General features: G+C 42.8%; 1 protein-coding gene across 2 annotated transcripts; it reads right to left on the bottom strand.

The window, feature by feature from the left end:
* Positions 1-98: 98 nt before the first annotated feature.
* LOC110503608 (CAP-Gly domain-containing linker protein 3) lies at positions 99-17,651 on the bottom strand. 2 transcript variants are annotated; one of them, XM_021582027.2, is made up of 15 exons: positions 17,499-17,651; positions 14,266-14,418; positions 13,226-13,365; positions 9,672-9,765; positions 9,358-9,519; positions 8,635-8,753; positions 6,203-6,439; positions 5,863-5,922; positions 4,961-5,096; positions 4,621-4,770; positions 4,059-4,193; positions 3,816-3,939; positions 3,497-3,564; positions 3,314-3,386; positions 99-3,180 (listed from the first exon to the last, which is right to left on the bottom strand). In XM_021582027.2, exons 2-15 carry the CDS (start codon positions 14,396-14,398, stop codon positions 3,126-3,128), a joined length of 1,686 nt encoding a protein of 561 aa, XP_021437702.1. In that variant the 5' UTR covers positions 14,399-14,418; positions 17,499-17,651; the 3' UTR covers positions 99-3,125. The 2 variants fall into 2 exon arrangements, with proteins under 2 accessions (XP_021437702.1, XP_021437703.1); XM_021582028.2 differs by lacking the exon at positions 5,863-5,922.
* Between the last annotated feature and the right edge of the window lie 2,719 nt (positions 17,652-20,370).

Genomic DNA, 20,370 nt, shown 5'->3' with positions numbered 1-20,370 from the left:
TTGTTAGACCTGCAATAAATGCACATTCGAGCAATTACAGTAAGTGTCTGAGTGATTTATCTCTAAAGTTGTTTGAACAAAAGCAAAGCAACAGCAAATGTAGAAAACAACATCAACTTTTATTAGATTCATAGTCAGAGTTGTAATTATAAGCATTTTCATGCTGAGATACACCATCGTAAAAAGAAACTTTCAGCAAATAAAGAGCATGCAATGAATATTATTCATGACACTATAATAAATCCAACAGTACACCCCCACACCCCAGTTAATTAACTATTTTTGGACACAGACACCAACACACTGGAAAACTGGAAAATAAAAGTACACTTAGTGAAATTATCAAAATATATTTTGAACAAACTGCAACGACATGTCTATGAAGAAAATTAACCATTGTTGAGATAGAGTTTTAGAATAACATGTTTTTTTATATATATATTTTTTTATATATAATGACAGTACACCACTTAATAAGATTACATACATGTTCATTGTGTCCTCGAATGAACATAACATTTGAAGAGAGGACTCATTAACGTAGATTCTTGTCAAGTTGTTAGTTGTAGATGATAACAAAGTAACACATTAGTGACATCTACTGGCATATTATGGTACACATTATGCTACCAGAGTGTAACATCGAGGCAATAACTACACCATTTTGGTCAATCTTGGCATCAAACGACTTTTCTTGAGCATAAAATCTGCCAGTCAACCAACTATTGAACTCAACCATGTAGTAAGTATGAACAATGTTGCACGCTATACTTATTTCTAATGACATTTTTCCAGCATAGGTAGTAAAGACAAGACCTTCTGATGTGTTCGTACTCATTATCAAGCACTTCAGTATGGGGCGAGGATTTGTTTGTTATCTACTAGTAAAGAAACTCACAGTCCTTCTTGACACAGTATAATTTTAGCCTTTCTTGGCTAACATAGGATTTTAACAAAGCGAGCTGTCCTGATAAAGTTTGCAACATTTTGTGTTGAGATAGTAATTCAATTAAATAAAAAAGGAGAACAGTTCCAAATGCCACAGGTTCTTAAGTATCCCATTAAATTACTTTGAGGATGAGTTTCTCTCAAACTGGATATACTCATCTCCCTTATTCAGATCAAATGAAGCTGAAGCTGATTCCCTCGTAGTATCCTTGTTGTTCAGCGGCTCTCTTACAGACCTAGTCATAACTTTACACTAGCAATATCAAAAACAACCACGCATTGTTGCGTTCAGTTCCACATTGCTCAGTGCCACATTTTAAAAGGGGCGACTTCGGAAAACGACATGGTGCAAGAGTATTTAGACACTTCCTGATAATGAGTATTTTTGTCGTTGTTCCGCAGTGCTGTTAACACAGGATGTTCACAACGGTGTTCAGAGAGTGCAGGAGGAAGTTCAGGTGTTTTCTCTCCTCCTCATGGTGTTCTTACATAGTGTTGAGTAGAGAAAAGACACTATCCATATCCACATTGCAAAGTACACAGTTAAATATTGCTGTTTTTATGCACATACTCATAGATTTTGACATTAAGCGCACACAAGTTTAGACGGTCATATTTTTTTCCTAATGCTCACACCCACAAACGTACCAAAGCCTAACTTTGAGAGAGAAGGAGAGAGAAGCATGAGAGGACAGCCAACAGAGGGTGTAAACTGTGGTAGCACTGAGCTAGCAGATGTTCCGTCTGTGCAGATTTAGCCTGAGATTAACACTTTTGGTGCAACAAGGAACCTACAGATGGGGAGGAGGGCACTAGTTTATTAAGAAGCATATCTTGAACAAGTATATTTTGGTACCCCTGTAGATTTCCTATTTCTATGAACAAAACTTTAAAATGTGGGCAAATAAAGCTTTTTTTTTAACATTACCTTTAAGTTAAAGTTAAGCAAAAGTTATTGCTACTTCATGCAACACAATAAAGAAAACAACTTTAACAATATTAACCTAAGTGGTTTACCCTGATATTACATTTTGGGGTGAGCAGCTATTTTGGTTAACGGAACTTGGATCTGAGACCAACTGGTTCAAAAGTGCAATAAACACCTAAAACCAAGTTATGTAAGTCTTATTTGACCCAGTTATGGACAAATAGAGGTGTCTATAATACTACGATTTAAACCATTGCTAGAAAATTGTCTTTCAAGGGTAGAGAAGTTATCTGTGCAGATAAAGATGTCCTTCAGAAATGAAGTTGGGACATTATGATTGACATACGTACGTGCTAGCATTACATTTCCTAAAACTGGTAACTAGTATTTAACAGGGATCTCTCAAAGATTTTAGTTCCGGAGACCAGGAACTTCATTTTCGGACCATGTGTGAGCATTTTACAATTACACAAGCCCATTAACAAGCAAATCAATACTATATACAAATTTCCAATTGCACATTTGGGAAAATTCTCAGAGTGCAAGTGGAGAAATAGTGGATGTAGGAATCCTGAATAATATTAAACCCTGTTTTCTTTAGGACATATGACATTAGAAGAACATGACCATATATTCATCTCACATCTTTTCACAATAAAAAGGCATGTTTATGGGAAAATAAATCGAGTAACACGATTTGACTCACACTTGCACATTTGTGGATCAATCCCTTTAGTACGACAGACAATGTGTTGGTCTCCTCTGAAATACTGGACATTAGGATGAAGCAGCAGCAAATCAAAGTATATCAGTATGTATTTAGTCATTTGAAAGGTTCCCTAGTAGAAGCTCCATGGCATGAGAAGTTGGCTGACTGGTCTAAGGGTTTTTGGCAACTTCTGACAGGGTAACAACAAGCAATCAACACCAAAATAGAGAAACTTACAAAAACTAAATTAATATATCTATTAGATAGTTGCTTTTGTAGAGTTTGTGTCCCCGATTTCTAGTTACAATTATTTTGTCTCATTATTAGTGTTACAAACGGAATGCAGGATGTTAGTTAACATACAAGGCACTAGGTTTTGCTATAGGACTGACTGCAATCAAGGGGAATGGAGAGGGGGGAGGGGGGGCAGTGGTTCACTACTGTAATTCTGACAGCAACAGCCAGAGAAAAGCACAAATGAAAGATGGACACTAAGAGGAGAGCAGTAGATCTGTTGAGGAGGAGGAAGGAGGAGGGTGGTTAGGACTGCATCTCAGCACGCAGCATCCAGGGGAACCAGCAGCAGAACAGCAACCTGAGGAAGAGGATGAGCAGGAGGAAGAGGAGAGGGATTCGCGTCACTGGACATATTCATCAACAGGAGCTTATTTCTAAGGTGCTATTTGTTGACTCAGAGACAACACAGAGGGGAAAAGAAGAGACTCTACCTGGATATTGAGCTCTCAGACGTGATGTCCTTAGGTGACCTCACCGCGTTGAATTTACGCTTTGGCTGGTTCACTAGAATAAACAAAGGACATCTTTGGATAGAATGCAGACGTGGGAGGAGAAGGTACATGATGACACGGGGTGGCTAACATGACCGGACGGATTTGACCGTAGATACTTACTAGACACCTGGTGGACTTTCTTCACCATCGTGCCGTCGCCGCTCTGACCGTCCTTTGATCCTCCGATTCTGAGAGATCATTAAACAGCCGTGCTTAGTATTGTACAAGACGGTCAGTCTGTTCAGAATGAACCTTTACAATCACAACAGAGAACGTTTGATATTGTCTCGCTCTTCGTCTGAGAATGACTGATAAGCATAGTAACATGCTTATGCCACAGGTTCTGTACAGTAAAATGCTTTCTTATCAATAAAGTCGTTACGTTATCTTAGGGTCATTTAAAAAAAAAAAGCAGGTGTTAAAATAGGTGTTATGTTACCTCTGTACGCGAGACGGGGGTGCAAAGACGCCGTACTTGGGCAGGCAGGTGAAGTAGCGGACACCAAAAACAGACCCGTCATGCTTTCCTGTGGGCTGCTCCAGCTCCACACCAAACCAGTAACCTGGACACACACACATCATCAATTGTTCAACTTGATTAAACATTTCTAAGCCTTTGTCAAACATTTCTTGAAAATACCACCACCAGTGTTGCAGTGACTTGATTTCCCAGCAGACCTACCTGGGGCAAAGTCTGTCTTTCCGTAATAGCGTATGATTCCCTGCTTCACACCAGCAACCAGCACCCGGTCTCCAAGTTCCACTTTCACCCCATCTGGGTCCAGACTGGCCACGGACATAGACTTCTTCCTCAGAGCTGATGGAGGAAATCAAATGTTAGTTAACATGTTATTTTTAAGCAATAAGGCACGGGGGGGGGGGGGGGGGGTGGTATATGGCTAATATATCATGGCTAAGGGCTGTTCTTAGACACGACGCAGCGCAGAGTGATATATTGGCCTTATACCACCAACCCCTGAGGTGCCTTATTGCTATTATACACTGGTTATCAACATAATTAGAGCAGTAAAAATATATATTTTGTCATACCCGTGGTATATGGCTGTGTGTTATAAAGTCTATGAGTCATGTGTTATTTATGTGTTATAAAGTCTGTGATTCAACAGATGGCTTGTTGTGCTCCTATGAGAATGAATGTCATGGTCCTTGATGGGGAAACTCTTTTGTGGAAGCCGCATTTCAGTTGTACAACTGACTAGGTGTCCCCTTTCACTTTCCTGTACCTTTCTCTCTCTCCATTATTTCCTTCTTTTCTTTCTTGTTCTTTCCTGTGACGCGGGAGAAGTCCATGCGGGGCGTCTTGGGTGTGGAGGTGACAGAGGAGGGGGCCAGCTCAACAGCTTTGGCGATTTTCGACACTGGAGCAAAGATACCTTCAGGACAATAGAAGTGATTAGAGAAAACCCTGAAAAAAACCTGCATTGCATAAAACCTGCATAAAACTGACAAAGAAAGTTATGAAATCAAGTCTTCTCTTTGCTCTTTTCTCACGGGGAATCTTAGCGCATTTCAATAGATTTAAGAAAGAATTCCCAAAATGTGAGTGAAATAACAGGTGGTTACCCAATTTGGGGGGGCAGATGAAGTAACGCACCCCCCCCACACTTCCGTCGTTCTTGCCCTCTGGCTCGTCCAGCTCCACCCCTACCCATTGGCCACTGGCGAACTCCGTGGTCCCACAGAAGCGCAGGGTGCCCGTCTGTGGAGGAGAGACATTTATATTGGATTTTGACTATCAAATTGAATTAACCTTATTGATCCCCACAGGGGCTCATCAAACAAAACAAGCGATTTTTATTATGGAAGGTGATACCAGGCAGGATTAAATGGTGAACAACACTTCTCCACAGCACTGAGGTAGGACTAGTCTCAGAGACATCTCTAGACCAGGGCAGCATGCTTATCTGCTACTTTTCTGTCATTCTTTACTACTGAGATACTAGGGCCCAGGCCTGGCCAACCCTGTTCCTGGAGAGCTACCATCCTGAAGGTTTTTGCTCCAACTCTGATCTAGCGCACCTCATTCTAATAATTAGCTGGTTGATCATCTGAGTCAGGTTAGTTACTACTAGTGTTGGAGCGAAAACCTTCAGGAGGGTAGCTCTCCAGGAACAGGGTTGGCCAGCTCTGTGACTAGGCTATGGTTAGTAGTCTACCCATCTCAACACAATAACATGTTTTAAGTGATTATACTGTGGTCAGTAGGACATACACTATATATACAAAAGTATGTGGACACCATTGCAAATGAGTGGATTCCAGTTGCTGACATACAGTAGGCCACACATAGGTTTCCAATGCATTTGAAGTGCAGTTAGTGATGCATGGCAAATACCAAATGAATGCACCAAGGGAGACTACGTCGTTTAGTGCAGTCAGTAATGCGGTCAGTCATGGAAATACACCTGAAAACACGATTAAATGTGTTCAGTTATGCAAGTAGACACAGGTCGAGGGCTACCCACCTGCTTCAGGTGATGCAGAGCTGAGATGTCAATTTCATCACTGCTCGATTTTTTGGGGAGCTATACGTGTTAACACAAGTGGGAATAAATGTTTGCTAGAATTCACATTCTCTTCTCACACAGTACAACAAGCAGCAGGGCTCCACCATATAGTATGAATGATACCTCATACTGGCCACTATAAAAAATAATAAAGATAATTGAAAGCCATTTCAATGGTCTTATGCACATAAACGTGCTCACAAAATTCAGCAGTTTATTTTAATTCACTTTTGTCAGTCTTTGAGGCTCCCATTTCTCACCCTTTGCCTCCCAATCCTGACAAACCGCACACACACACCTTCATGTCGTCCAGCACCACACGGTCGCCCAGTTTCAGGCCGATGGAGGTGAGCATGAGGTTGCCAGGGATGTTGTCGTAGTTGAGCAGGGTGGCGCGGGGCAGGTTGCAGCTGAGTGGCACAGAGTCCAGCAGCAGCTGCTTCAGCTCTTTTGCCACCATGGCCGCCTCTGCTTTGTCCAGAGTCATGTCCATGGGGTCAGGGACCACCTCGGCCGGCCCCTGGCCCTTATCATTCTGTCAGAGAGCGAGACAGAGAAGGAGGGAGGGGAGGGAGAGAAAAAGGGAGAGAGAAAGGGACATCAGAAATAAATTGCCATATTTGTGTCGAAGTCATCCCCACATAAAACAGAACCAGAATCTGTTTGATCTGAAACAGTGTTTTTAAAGAGCGACTGCCCCTAAAAAGCAACTTCTCATTTTGAAAATGGTCTATGTGGCATTGATATGAGCCATAAACATTTATTATACTGTCAAAATTGACTACAAAGTCTAAATAGGATAGTTTTGGTCATAAAGTCAGTCTGAGATTTGCGAAATGATAGAAATAAAGTGTATGTCACAGAATAAAAGGGTACTGTAACAGTTTAGCTTTGGTTGGGTTTATTTCAAGCCTGCCCACATGCCTACAGCTGGCAGCACCCAAGTAATCATCAATTCAGCGCACAGCTGCATGAGACCTGATCATAATGTCCATGGTCAATTTGGTTTGACATTCGATAGCCCTATGGGGCTAGTTAGGGACATCAGTAAATTACACAATGTACATGGGACAATATTTTTAAATGCCAATAGCTCCAAATTTCAATGATCTAACAACCTCAAACCAACTATAAATTGTAGAAATTCAAATACAAATATTGAAATAATTTCATGAGACAACTAAAAGGTGGGCAACATAAATAATACTGCGCCATTTACATTGTGTAAATTATTTATGGTCCCTAACAAGCCCCAGAGCTATCAAATGTCAAACCAACTTGCCACGGTCGCACACCAGCTGACTAAAGCTAATTGGTGAAAGAATTTGGCAAAAAAAAGCAATAGCTTTCCTAAGCGACTTCAAGGCCTGTTAGACTGTTCCACGTTATCTAGAAGGGTGAGTGACTGTAACCGTGTACTGTTTTGAGAGAGTGAATGTACAAACCAAAGACTGCTTGCCACGTGCAAACACACACAAAATAGTTATTTCTTATGAAGTTGTTTCTTAATGACCAAGGTGAAAAACGAGGCCAAATCAGGAGGTTCAGCTCCCTTTTAAGTTACCAAGAAATCATATCAAAGAGACATGAAACCTCAGATGCACACCCATTCTATTAGGTCCACCGATATACTGTGGTACCGGGTCAGGCCCCCTTTTGCCTTCAGAACAGCCTGAATTCTTCGGAGAATTCCACAAGGTGTCGGAAAAGTTCCACAGGGATGTTGGTTCATGCTGACGCGATGGCATCACGCAGTTGCTGCAGATCGGACAGCGGTACATTCATGCTGCGAACAGCCCGTTTCATTTCAACCCAAAGATGTTCTACTGGGTTGAGGTCTGGGGACTGACCAGGACACTCAAAATGAACTGACCTCGCTGTCATGTTCCAGGCGATGTCCACTCCTCAATTGTCCAGTGTTGGTGATCCCGTGCCCACTGGAGCAGCTTCTTCTTGTTTTTAGCTGATAGGAGTGGAATCCGGTAGGGTCGTCAGCTGCGATAGCCAATCCATGACAAGGATGGACGAGTTGTGTATTCCGGGATGCTATTCTGCACACCGCTGTTGTACTGTGGTGTTATTTCTGTGTTTGCTGCCCGCCTGTTACACTCTTAGAGGAAAAGCTGCTATCTAGAAAATTAAAGGGTTCCAGGTAGAACCCTTTCTACAGAGGGTTCAACATGGAACCCAAAAGGGTTCTACCTGGAACCAAAAAAGGGTTCTCCTATGGGGACAGCCGAAGAACACTTTGGAACCCTTTTTTCTAAGCGTGTAGCTTGCACAATTCTTGCTACTCTCCTTCGACATCTCTCATCAACAAGATTTTTTTCGCCCACAGGACAGCTACTGACTGGATGGTTTTTGATTGTCACAACACCATTCTTGGCAAACCCTAGACACTGTTGTGCGCGAAAAGCCCAGGAGGGCAGCCGTTTCTAAGATACTGGATCCGGCGCGCCTGACACCAACAATCGTACCACACTCGAAGTCGTTTAGGTCACTTGTTTTGCCCATTCTAATGTTCAATCCAACAGTTACTGAATGCCTTGATGCCTGTCTGCCTGCTTTATATAGCAGGCCATAAGACTCACTGTCTGTAGGAGCGATCAAGCACCTAATAAACTATCCAGTGAGTGTATATGCCATATTCAATTTCATCATTTCTGTTTGTAGTTAGTTAACATGAGAAAGAGACGTACAAAAGAGAGGTCTAGTCAATAGTGCTCTTACCCGGACAGTGGGGTTGGCTCCATGCTCTAGCAGACACTGGACTGATCCCAGACACAGGTTGGAGGCAGCGATGTGCAGGGCTGTGCCATGGTGGAAGTCACTACAGGTGGAATTCAGCACTACAGAGACAGTACAACCAGGTTCAGATCAAATCAATCTGAATTGTAAAGCCAACGTCACCTATTGTCTTAGTTTTATTCTAAAAGCGTAAGCCAATTCCTTCTCCTAGGGGTCCCTGAAAGCATTGCCAATTTAATCTCTTAGGAGTCTCGTGTTGTGCTTGAGCCCCATGGTCTGTAGGCAGGAGAATAACAATTGAGACAAAACGGCCACAATCAATGGTCAGGTGTGGTGGAGCGATGATAAATCAATGTAGGAGTTAATGAAATGGCCTTGGGTCAATGCTGGTAGGGGCTGGATGCAGTGTTAGTTCTGGTTGGAAGTCCAGAGAGAGGAGGGAGGAGAAATACAGGAACATACAGGACGTACACCAGGAGCATGCTAGAACTGACAAGACGGGTCCAAGCAGGAGCTTTGGAGTGCGAGTGTGTGTGTGTATACAGCGAGTGTGTGTGTGTATACAGTGAGTGAGTGTGCGAACAGGGTGAGGGAAGTCGTCTGGGGAGTGTTTGGAGAGGTTTATTAGTCTCCAACAGCTCCAGAGGACTGACTATGTTGTTAGTTGGCTAGGTAGACTTCATGGGTTGTGTTGACGCTACTCACCTCGGGGTTTGGAGGCCTTGAGGAGAATGCGAATCAGCTCTGGCACGTCGAAGTAGGCTGCGTAGTGCAGGGCGTTCATGTTGGTCCAGCGGCTGCGGAGACTCACGTCTGCCCCCAGGGAAATTAGCTGATTGGACAGCCTGAGGGCAGCGGCAGGGTCACCTGGACGGGGTCACAAGATGGACAACATTTGTAGGAAACTACAGTAAAACTGCACTGAATCTTAAACTAAAAACACTTTTTTATGAAAGCTTTATTAAGGATTCAGACATTTGAAATGAACAATCAGTTGAGAGTTTGTTTGAGAGTCTCACCGACTCCATGGGCCCCGGCTTTGCAACTGTAGTGGAGCAAGGTCATGTCTGTCAGTCCGTCACGGTCGTTGACATGGCAACCGCGCTTCAAGATCTGAGAGGAGACAAGGACTGTTCAGTGAAAAGAGAGAGCGAGAGGCTAGGGGAATGGCAGAGAGAGCAGTACTATCAGATGCCTTTAAAACACTATGAAACACTAAGGCCAGTCATCACTCACACATACAGACCACACCACCCCAGGGCCATAGCCTCTCATCTCTCTGAGTGATGCTCCCTGTGCTTAGCGTAGACACATTAGCAGGATGAGCCATTCACACCCAAATAGCACAGAAGGCGTGTTAGTGAACTCTAATGATGGGGAAGGTGAGGATGGCTTCCTGCTGTGTCATGAATTAAGCGCCACATTCATTTCCACTGCATTGCAACTTCATCAGAGGCTGTCCTTGCTGAGTAGCATCCATCTACATGAGGAACCGGCAGCCATTTTGGATAGGTAAAACATTTGAGGGAGACAAATATTGAAATGATGGCAGTCGTTACTGGAAGTGGCATTCATTAACTATGCTGTTTCAACTGAATATCTAAGCTTGTACTCGGTACATTGGAAACAGTACCAATGGGAGATAACAGCAAACTATTCATGGCACCCTTTACAACGTCGAATAACCTCCATCAATGTCTCGCTGAGTGTCAGATGTGCTATGTAAAGCCATATTCCCAACGGTGAAGATTTGAAGATGCAGTGAAACTCCAGTTAATTAGCTCTCTCCTCTAGTGCCAGCAGACAGCAGTGACGGGTGTCGAGTGACAGGTGAAAAAGGACCCATCCTGATTCCTGAACTGGACTAGCAACTATCTCGGGACAGTTCAATATCCACCCGTGTCAATCAAGAGAGACGAAATGAGCACACTCTCCTCAAGCCCTGAGACTATGCCATTTCATACAGAGGCATGTAGTCCAACTGAATGAACAAGATATTATCAGACAAGTCCTCTCCTGAGGCTTAATGAGGACACCACCATGCACACTTTCATGATTCAACATGGATTCTGTAAGATGGGTCCCTGTAGCTACAATGCTAACACGAGGCTAACATTGTCGAAAATGAATTTGGGGCTAGTAACTGATATTGGTGGAAATTCTTACTGTCCAAGTAGCTTGTTAAGAAGCGGTGGCCAATCTGTATGTGCCAAAGCCATACACTCCTGATTCGACTTCATTTAGGACTTTGTTAGGTTTAATCAGGTGCGTTCCTGATTTGATTGGAGCAAAAGCATCCACATAAGCCTTTTGCAGATAAGTCAATGCTCTGTTAATGAAAATACTCTCAAATACTGTCAAAAAGACATTGACTATTTGCCAGAGGGCTGAGGTTGTTTACTGAGAGTGCAGCAGAGTGGTTCTTTGCCCATTTCTGACAGCCTGGTCTGATTTAGAGTCTGTCTTAGTGCAGAGCCTGTTTGGGTAATGGAAAGACCCTATTATCTCAGCCATCAATCACAGCCATCATGGAGTCCCAGGGGACACCCAGGAACTGAGGCTGACTTTACGATCAATCCTAACACTAACGCTGCAAGGCTAAGAGGAAACCGAGTTAACTAAGAGTGTGTATTTGCTTGGTGTGTGTACATGTGTTTTTATGGGGCATATCTTCCCTCTCTCCAAGACAGTAGGGCGGGATTAGGAAATGAGTCTGAAACTTGAAGTATGCATACTTTATGTTGATTCACATCCCACCCTCATCACTCTTCCCCCTCAGGGTTATGAGAGTTCCTACTCCCATGGTCACATTAACACTACTCACACTGCAGTAATGGTTGGTCCTGAGCTAAAGCTGTGCACTTTCATCTGAGCAACAGCAATATAAAAGGGAATCGACTGAAACATAACCTACACCTTACATGACAACATCCTTAGTAAGAAGGTGTTTGTGAAAAGTTCACTAGTAAAGCTTCAACTTTGCTAAAGTGCCCCAAGGGGTTGTGTAAGTCATGCCTCCAACAGAAGCCAAAGCCACCAAGCCTCCCACAATACAGATCCCAATATAAGACAACCCATTAAGGCACAAGACAAACATAAGATGAGTATTTCCCAATCCCATGCCCATACACATACACATGCTTATTCAACAGCACATACTGTGTATGGGCATGGAACTGGGAAATACTCATCTTAGGCTTGCCTTGTGCCTTAATGGGTTATCTTTGTGGAGCCTTACCAACGTTGAGGTTAGTGTGATAACGAGTCTGTAATCTTCTAGCAGGACCTTGGCCAACAACAACAGTGTACCGCTGCTGACCGGCTCAGAGCCGCAGGAGTTCACCACAAAGAGCGGTCGAACAACACAATTACTAGGCCTGCATCGACTGCATTCCTCCAGGGATCAAGGAACTTGATGCGTCTGCCCTGTTGGCAGCTCTGAAGAGCACGAGCAGAGCAGCAAGCTGAGCACAGACCAATGGACTTCTCTCCTTACTGCAAATGCAGCATGTGGTGATGGTGACCAACTCTAGAAGGTTGCATGCAGCTGAAAGGTCACTGCTCTTTAGATAGTAAGGGATTTAATACATTGATATTGTTCATGAGATTTCAATGAATTTGAGCTAAAAGGTGTGCATTGTTGTGTGTTACATTATGTTGATGAGCGTTTCCATGTTCTCTTCAACTACTGACTGCATGGTGAATTTTGTTTCCTGTGTGTATTGTATTTTGGTTGGAGACCTGTATCTTTGCTGCACTATGCAGTAATATACTCTGTCTGTTATGTACAGTAGAAGTAAAGAAAACAATTATATGGGTCCAAGCACAGAGCCTTGTGAAACGCCAAATTCAACTTTGTAGGCCAGGGATGGGCATCTGGCGTCCCGCCTCTTTTGTAGGCTCGCGGAAAAATGTCCATAAAAGGAACTCAGTCGGGATCTCAACTTATTGTTGAGAGTTACAATATTAGAATACACAAGGTGCAAATTTGGTTGTGCATCAGCAATTTTTCTCCTGCTATGTCAGTTGGACAGTCTCTCAACTAGCCCATGTCAGCTAACATTTTTTAGATCAGTAAATTAGTCTAACCAGCTATCTAAACTTGTATTAATCATAGCCGAATTACCAACTGGGTGGCCCCCATTGATTTTGTTAGTCACTCTCATTCAAATATCACATTAAAAACTGCAAACATTTCTCTCCACCCTATGGCACAATGTTTAGAATTGCATTAAATGAGTTATACAATTGCTAAATCTTCTCTCCGCCCCATGGCAAATTCTGTAGAACAGCAGCAAACTTGCTTTATAACTAATATTTTGTATATGCCCTATGGTAAAATGTGTAGAATTGGAGGAAATGTACTTTAAAACGTCAATTGTTCCTTTCCGCTGTCAAGAGCAGCAAAATGTTTTGCTCGCAAGTTAGGGCCCCCCCCCAACAAATGGTTAGGGCCGGCTCGGACGGCATGTGTGGGTATGAATGTGGTGCAGATCCATGAGCCACTGAGTTAAGATTTTTTTGTGGCCTCCAGTGTTGTGTCTGAGCTGTATTCAGGCCTGTAGTAACTCACCTCGTTTCCGATGAGGTCGATCTTGTGCTGGACCTGTGGGACCCACTGACGGATGATGGCAAACAGCTCTGGGATGCTGGTGCGCGGATCCAGCAGGATCTCCAGACACGCAGGATCATTTGGGTCAAAGAATGTGAAGACTGGAAGGGTAGGGAATGCCAACAAGATAATTATCCTCCTCATCAAATCAGTATTACATGTGCCTCTCTTGCTATTTTTTTGTTCTTTGTCAGACAGCATATTGACTCATTCTGAATGTGTGATATTAAATATCATGTTTTTTTTATTATTACAAAATATACATATATTTTGGGTTGTATTTTACAGTAGGCCTGTTAGTGCACTCTATTTAATTACTTATGGAGTTCTCTGTGGGACGTCCAATAATTCTGTCCTGTGTAAAAGCACCGTTTCTAAAAGCAGGATGTGGTAGATTGAAGCCCTACTGAAGTGGGAACACAATTGATCTTACTTTGTTTTTATAATACACCATCATAATAAATGCATTGAAGCTTGTGGGCAAACTGAAATAAAAAGCTTCACATCATTTTAGCCTGCAGAAACCACTTACATTCATTGGCATTAAGTGTCCAGCAATACCATACTGTTTGCATATAACAGCCCCAAAGTCAAAATTCGTCTACTAAAAGGATCAATAACATGGCATAAAAGGCCTTGTTCACTTATTTATAGATCATATACATTTTATTACATATTTTCATTATGATTCTATGAATCTGCAGAGGTTGTTTTGACCAGGCAGTGGTCTGTGCTTGGTGAAAGGCTCTTTGTGGACCGAGGCTACAGCAGCACATGGCCCAGAGCCCAAAATCCACTGTTACATATAAAGCAGTGTTGAGTAGGGAGCATTATAACAAAGGGACTTGGCCTGTATTCACGAAACGTCCCAACGTGCTGATTTGGGGTCAGGTCACTCCTGTCTATATAATCTTATTCATTATGACCTAAAAAGCAAAACTGATCCTAGATCAGCATTCCTACTATGAGACGGGCCCTGGAGCCTGAGGCCTAGGACCCACCATAGTCTTTGGGGAGGGGGGCCTGGGCAGATGGGTGGACCATGGGCCTCTTCCGGGGCTCGTGAACTGGGCTCTGGTACTCAGAGGCAGGCTGGGCCTCCTCCTCCACCTCGGCAGTCTGCTCTTTAGTCATTCTGCTAGACGTCGGCGGGCCTGGAAAACAAGATGGATGACAAACATTCCTTGAGTGGCACTACAGAACAAACAGCTCCATCGCAGGTTTCTCTGAACAGTTCTCATACGTCTATGACTCAGCCAAGAGTCACATGAAGTAGTTGCTTACAAGAGTCTTGTTCCCATGGCAGCCTATCTACTCTGGCAAGTCTATACCCTCAGAGCAGACAGGCTCTATGTTTGGCTCTAGGGCCTGTGAGAGAAGGTCAGTAGTGACTCACTGATAACTGCACTTACTGACAAGAGATGAGGAGACTCAGAGAGCAGACAGGCTAACAGGCAGTCTAATTGTTGTACCATGTCAGTGCAAGCTAATACTAAGTCTTAATGTCCATCATTGTCCTGGACATAGCTAAAGGGCTGAGCTATATTTTCCAAATAGTATATGCAGCAGCAGATTTTGCACATCCGTTCTGACTATGGGAAATCAGGTGATGCATGCACTGTACAGTATGTGTTGGACATTGCAGCACTCATTTCTGAGGGGCTGCTGAACAAACAGTAAAACATCTATGTAAAAGCCTTATAGTATCAGGATGTCAATGCTAATGCAATTTATATACAACACAATGGACCCTTTAGCCTATTACGTTGACATGGCCTGACTGGATTTCCACCGTGAAATAAATGTTCAATCTAGGGTCAGAGAATAAGCTATATGTATTTATCATAAACACCCCTTAAAGAACACAACTGAGAAACGGTTTATCCCAACATTGAAATGGGAACAGTCTATGATAGCGTAAATTATTCACTGGGTCTTTTTTGTCACGTCCAAGGGCTGCTTCCTCCAAAGTCTGACTGCACGGCGAGCACGCCACATGTATCTAAAACAGATCCATCCGGCCTGAAAATGATTATGCTGCCAAGTAATCTAATACACAGACTATATTGTCCATCCGTGCCTCTGCTAATCCTTTAGGATTTTGAAAGAAGTCCAGAGAGAGAGAAGAAAGAGAGACAGAGAGAGAGCTCATCACACAATCAGTAAAAGCCTTATCCTATTGCGCAGCTGTGCTATTGTATCAGTCTACCAACTCAAGCATTATCGGGTCAAACAGTGAGGCAAAACAGAGGCCATACAGTGGTCTGTGCTGTTTTCATTACGCTTACAGGCTGACCACACACATTGCAAAATAAAGGTAGAAATCTATGTTATTCAATTATTGCAACCACACTGCTCGTGCGCGCCAACGAGCGTCTGCGTTGCCAAGGGCTAAAATAGAAATCAGTTTTATTTCTGACGCAGATCGCGCAGCAAGTCCTGCCTCTCCCATCTCCTCATTGGTTTATAGAAGCAGATACACATGTGCCATCTCCTCATTGGTTATACCCACGTGGGTGACTGAAAGACAAACGAGGTCAGTGGCGGTAATACACCTTATTTATGAAAGTTGCCAATCGCAATATAAAGTCAAGAGAAGAAAAGGCCTGGAAGGAAGAGAGATGACTAGAAATGATTCGGTTGACTGTTTTATGTGTGGATTAATTGGCGGAGTAGAGGACCTTGTGCATTTCAGGTAAAATAACAACTCAATGTTTATATCCCAGGACAAATTAGCTAGCAACAGCAAGCCAGCTAAATAGGACAAATTAGCTAGCAAGTGCAAGCTAACTAGCCATAAAGAGTTTGTTTTGATATTTTAACCTGCGTGTCGTGATTGCTTTTGGTGTGGGGGGACAAAATACATTTCTGCACGATGGCGCACGTGCGCAGCCGGTTTGGGTTCCGTGTTGGGGTAACTGCATTAACAGAGACCGATTCTGCTGTGATACAGACTCAAAGCCAAATGAACAACCCCCACTCAGGCAGATACCATCCTCCTGATACTCCACGAGTCGCCCGTTTCCTTCAGTTGCATCATATCGAGGGAGTTCCTAGTCGTGTTTGGATATGGAAACATAACATGGATACATAGTCAAGAGATATCATAGCCTGGATGATTTGGGAGCAAATGTCCCTGCGTTACCTTACCCACGAGCTCCTACATTTTACTTTGATTTCTTCCTTTAGTTATATACATTCTTAAGTGCTTCCCATGATCTGCCGCTGAATCAATAGCCACTGCAGAATGGGTGATACAACAAGTTTCCTGACATCTCAAAAGGATTATGTTGAAACAAAGGCTATCCAAGATATAGGGTCCGATGACTGGTAGATAACTATACCTGTGCTGTGCAATACCTGTCACCAATTATGACTATTCTACTAACAGAGTCCAGTAATGGCAGCCATCATCCTCTTAGTTCCTAGCCCTGATCTGACAGTAGTGTCTTTTATGAATGAAGTCTCAGTCACAGACAGCATTTTCACTGGAATAAATGTGATGTATAATTAGCAAGAGCATATTATTTGTTTTAATGAAATCGAGTACTGTATATGACTAAGTCTTATGCAACAGTGCTCATATGAGTCAACAAGATGTGTAAAACCTGGAGGCAAATACATTCAGATAGCAAAATATGAGGAAAAGCAGGTGCAACAAACCTTACAGATTTTGATCTTCTATTCAATACCTATTGTAATGGAATGAATAGCATTTTACCATTTGGCTGGGTCACACTAATGCCATCCTACTGAATTTGTCAAAAACAATAGGCCAGAGCTTGTATGTTTGAGTCATTGGCTATAAATAAAAACAATATATTAGTGTTGCAATGAGCAATAACACAAAATGTGCATATTGCATTGCTCTACAACGTGCATGATAAAATGGAGAAAAAAAACGAGAAATAACGCCCCGTTGACAAACAATGAGAAATATGCTGGAGGAGGATTTTACAGATCACATGTGAAACTATTCATTCGATCCAATAACAATGAGAAGACGCATAATATATGGGCCGATGTCTTATGTTTGCGCTTATATGATAAAATGGGCGGAAAAAAAACACCAGCCTGTAAGATTTCATGGAACAGTGTTTTCAGAGCATCCATCTTTCTAGGCTCGGTATCAAGACAAACACACATGCTGTGAAAAACACAGGAAGCAAATACATTTTTATCAAACAAAATATAATAATTAGAATCGTATATGCATGAATGATATTCATCTTACCTCAAAACAATCCTTTTTGATTATCTCAAGCTTTTCCTCGCGGTTCAGCTAAATGAGAACAGCAATGGTGCTGAGGATGCTGCTATATTGCTGCGAAGGTCTTTCTCTGTGACTGCGTCACGGGCGTGAACACGCATGGACCACAACCATACACAACGTAGGCTACGAGCACAATTGTGAGTGTCCTTCCTTGGCACAGGAATTCGCCTAGTTACCACAGCCACAAAATTAGCTATAATTTAAAAATTCATGAGGTAAAAAATGGCTTTTTAAAATCTTAACTTAAGATTAGGGTTCGGTATAAGTATGGTTAAGGTTAGGGTTAAATTTAAAATCGCATTTTAAGAAAATAAAGGCCAGAGCTTGTATGTATAGCCCCGTTAGAAAATATAAATGGACTGTTAGAAAATGTATATATATATATTCTTCACATTTTCTAACAGTCCATTTATATTTTCTAACGGAGCTATACATTTGGGTGAGGTTTCTTTCTCCCCTGAGTTGCCTCGTTTCACTGCCAAAAATAAAATGAAACCATCTAGTGTTCAGCGAAATAACAACACCATGTCAAATAATTAACATCCAATCACATTAACCGTTACTCTCTTGCGGGGAATTCCACTAATGATCCATATGTAGCCAAACGTAGCTGCTGCTCATTCCGTTTGCGCGACAATTGATAAATGGTTAAAAAAGTAAGAGACACTACCAGCAGTACTGCTACTACCAGCAGTACTACACCTGCACCTGTCGACGACACAAGTTGTTCTGCTTCCACGAGCACATCCAATGCTAGCATCAGTAATTCTACATTGTTAGCCCAGCTAGCATGGACACTGACAGTTGTAAATCTGATGCAGCCGAAGAGCTACTGCCCCCTTACCCGGGAAAGCACTGAACAACAGACAGGGATGTTGGACCACCGAAGAGGTGCAAATATGAGAACTACATTGTTTTGGGGTTCACTTATATTGGGAGTAGTGCCTTTCCTCAGCCGCAGTGTGTTATATGTGCAAAAGTACAATCTTACAACTTTCACTCTTGCGCAGACATTTAAAAACAAAACATGCCAATTTGAAAAATAAACCATGGGAGTTTTTTGAGTGAGAATTAAGATGACTTTTGAGTAGTAATACATGTATAAAAGCAACAGATACCATTACTATGAAGGGGCTAGAAGCGTCTTATATGGTGAGCTACCAAGGGTATATGTCTGTTATGTTTATGGGTGGTCAATTAAGGAAGACATCCTCTTCTGCAAACCACTGGAAACCAGGACAACAGGAGAGTATATTTTTAAATTACTAGACAGCTTTGTGACATCAAATGGACTTTGGTGGTCAAGATGTTTTTGTATCTGTACTGATGGCGCAAAAGCCATGAACGGGAGACATAGTGGAGTGGTAATGCGCATGCAAACAGTTGCTCCAGATGCCATTTGGGTACACTGCAGCATACACCGAGAGGCTCTTGCTGCCAAGGGAATGCCTGACAGCTTGAATGATGTTTTGGACACTACAGTGAAAATGGTTAACTTTGCTATGGCAAGGCCCCTGAACTCTCATGTATTTTCTGCACTATGCAATGATATGGGCAGCGACCATGTAATGCTTTTACAACATACACGCTGGTTAACAAGGGGCAAAGTATTGACACGTTTTTTTTTTTAAATTGACAGACGTTAAAGTTTTCTTTACTGACTATCATTTTCGCTTATCTAACAGCATTGCATGATTAAAAAGATTTCTCAAATGACTGGCCTATCTGGGTGATGTTTTTTCTCGCCTGAATGATCTGATTTTAGGATTACAAGGAAACTAAGCAAAAAAAGAAACAGCCCTTTTTCAGGACCCTGTCTTTCAAAGATTATTCATAAAAATCCAAATAACTTCACAGATCTTCATTGATGTTTAAACACTGTTTCCCATGCTTGTTGAATGAACCATAAACAATTAATGAACATGCACCTAAGACACTAACAGCTTACAGACAGTAGGCAATTAAGGTCACAGTTATGAAAACTTAGGACACAAAAGAGGCCTTTCTACTGACTCTGAAAAACACCAAAAGAAAGATGCCCAGGGTCCCTGCACATCTGCGTAAACGTGCCTTAGGCATGCTGCAAGGAGGCATGAGGACTGCAAAAGTAGCCAGGGAAATAAATTGCAATGTCCATCCTGTGAGACGCCTAAGCGCTACAGGGAGACAGGACGGACAGCTGATCTTCCTCGCAGTGGCAGACCACGTGTAACAACACCTGCACAGGATCGGCACATCCGAACATCACACCTGCGGGACAGGTACAGGATGGCAACAACAACTGCCCGAGTTACACCAGGAACGCACAATCCCTCCATCAATGCTCAGACTGTCCGCAATAGGCTGAGAGAGGCTGGACTGAGGGCCTGTTGTAAGGCAGGTCTTCACCAGACATCACTGGCAACAGCGTCACCTATGGGCACAACCCCATCGTCGCTGGAACCAGACAGGACAAGCAAAAAGTGCTCTTCACTGACAAGTCGCGGTTTTGTCTCACCATGAATGAGCATTACACCGAGTCCTGTACTCTGGAGCGGGATCGATTTGGAGGTGGAGGGTCCGTCATGGTCTGGGGCGGTGTGTCACAGCATCATCGGACTGAGCTTGTTGTCATTGCAGGCAATCTAAACGATGTGCGTTACAGGGAAGACATCCTCCTCCCTACCCTTCCTGCAGGCTCATCCTGACATGACCCTCCAGCATGACGATGCCATCAGCCATACTGCTCATTCTGTGAGTGATTTCCTGCAAGACAGGAATGTCAGTGTTCTGCCATGGCCAGCGAAGAGCCCGGATCTCAATCCCATTGAGCACGCCTGGGACCTGTTGGATC

Source organism: Oncorhynchus mykiss, chromosome 24 (assembly GCF_013265735.2).
Source record: "Oncorhynchus mykiss isolate Arlee chromosome 24, USDA_OmykA_1.1, whole genome shotgun sequence".
NCBI lineage: Eukaryota > Metazoa > Chordata > Actinopteri > Salmoniformes > Salmonidae > Oncorhynchus > Oncorhynchus mykiss.
The sequence above is the reverse complement of the archived record's forward strand: the minus strand, read 5'-3'. Positions and strand labels throughout refer to the sequence as shown.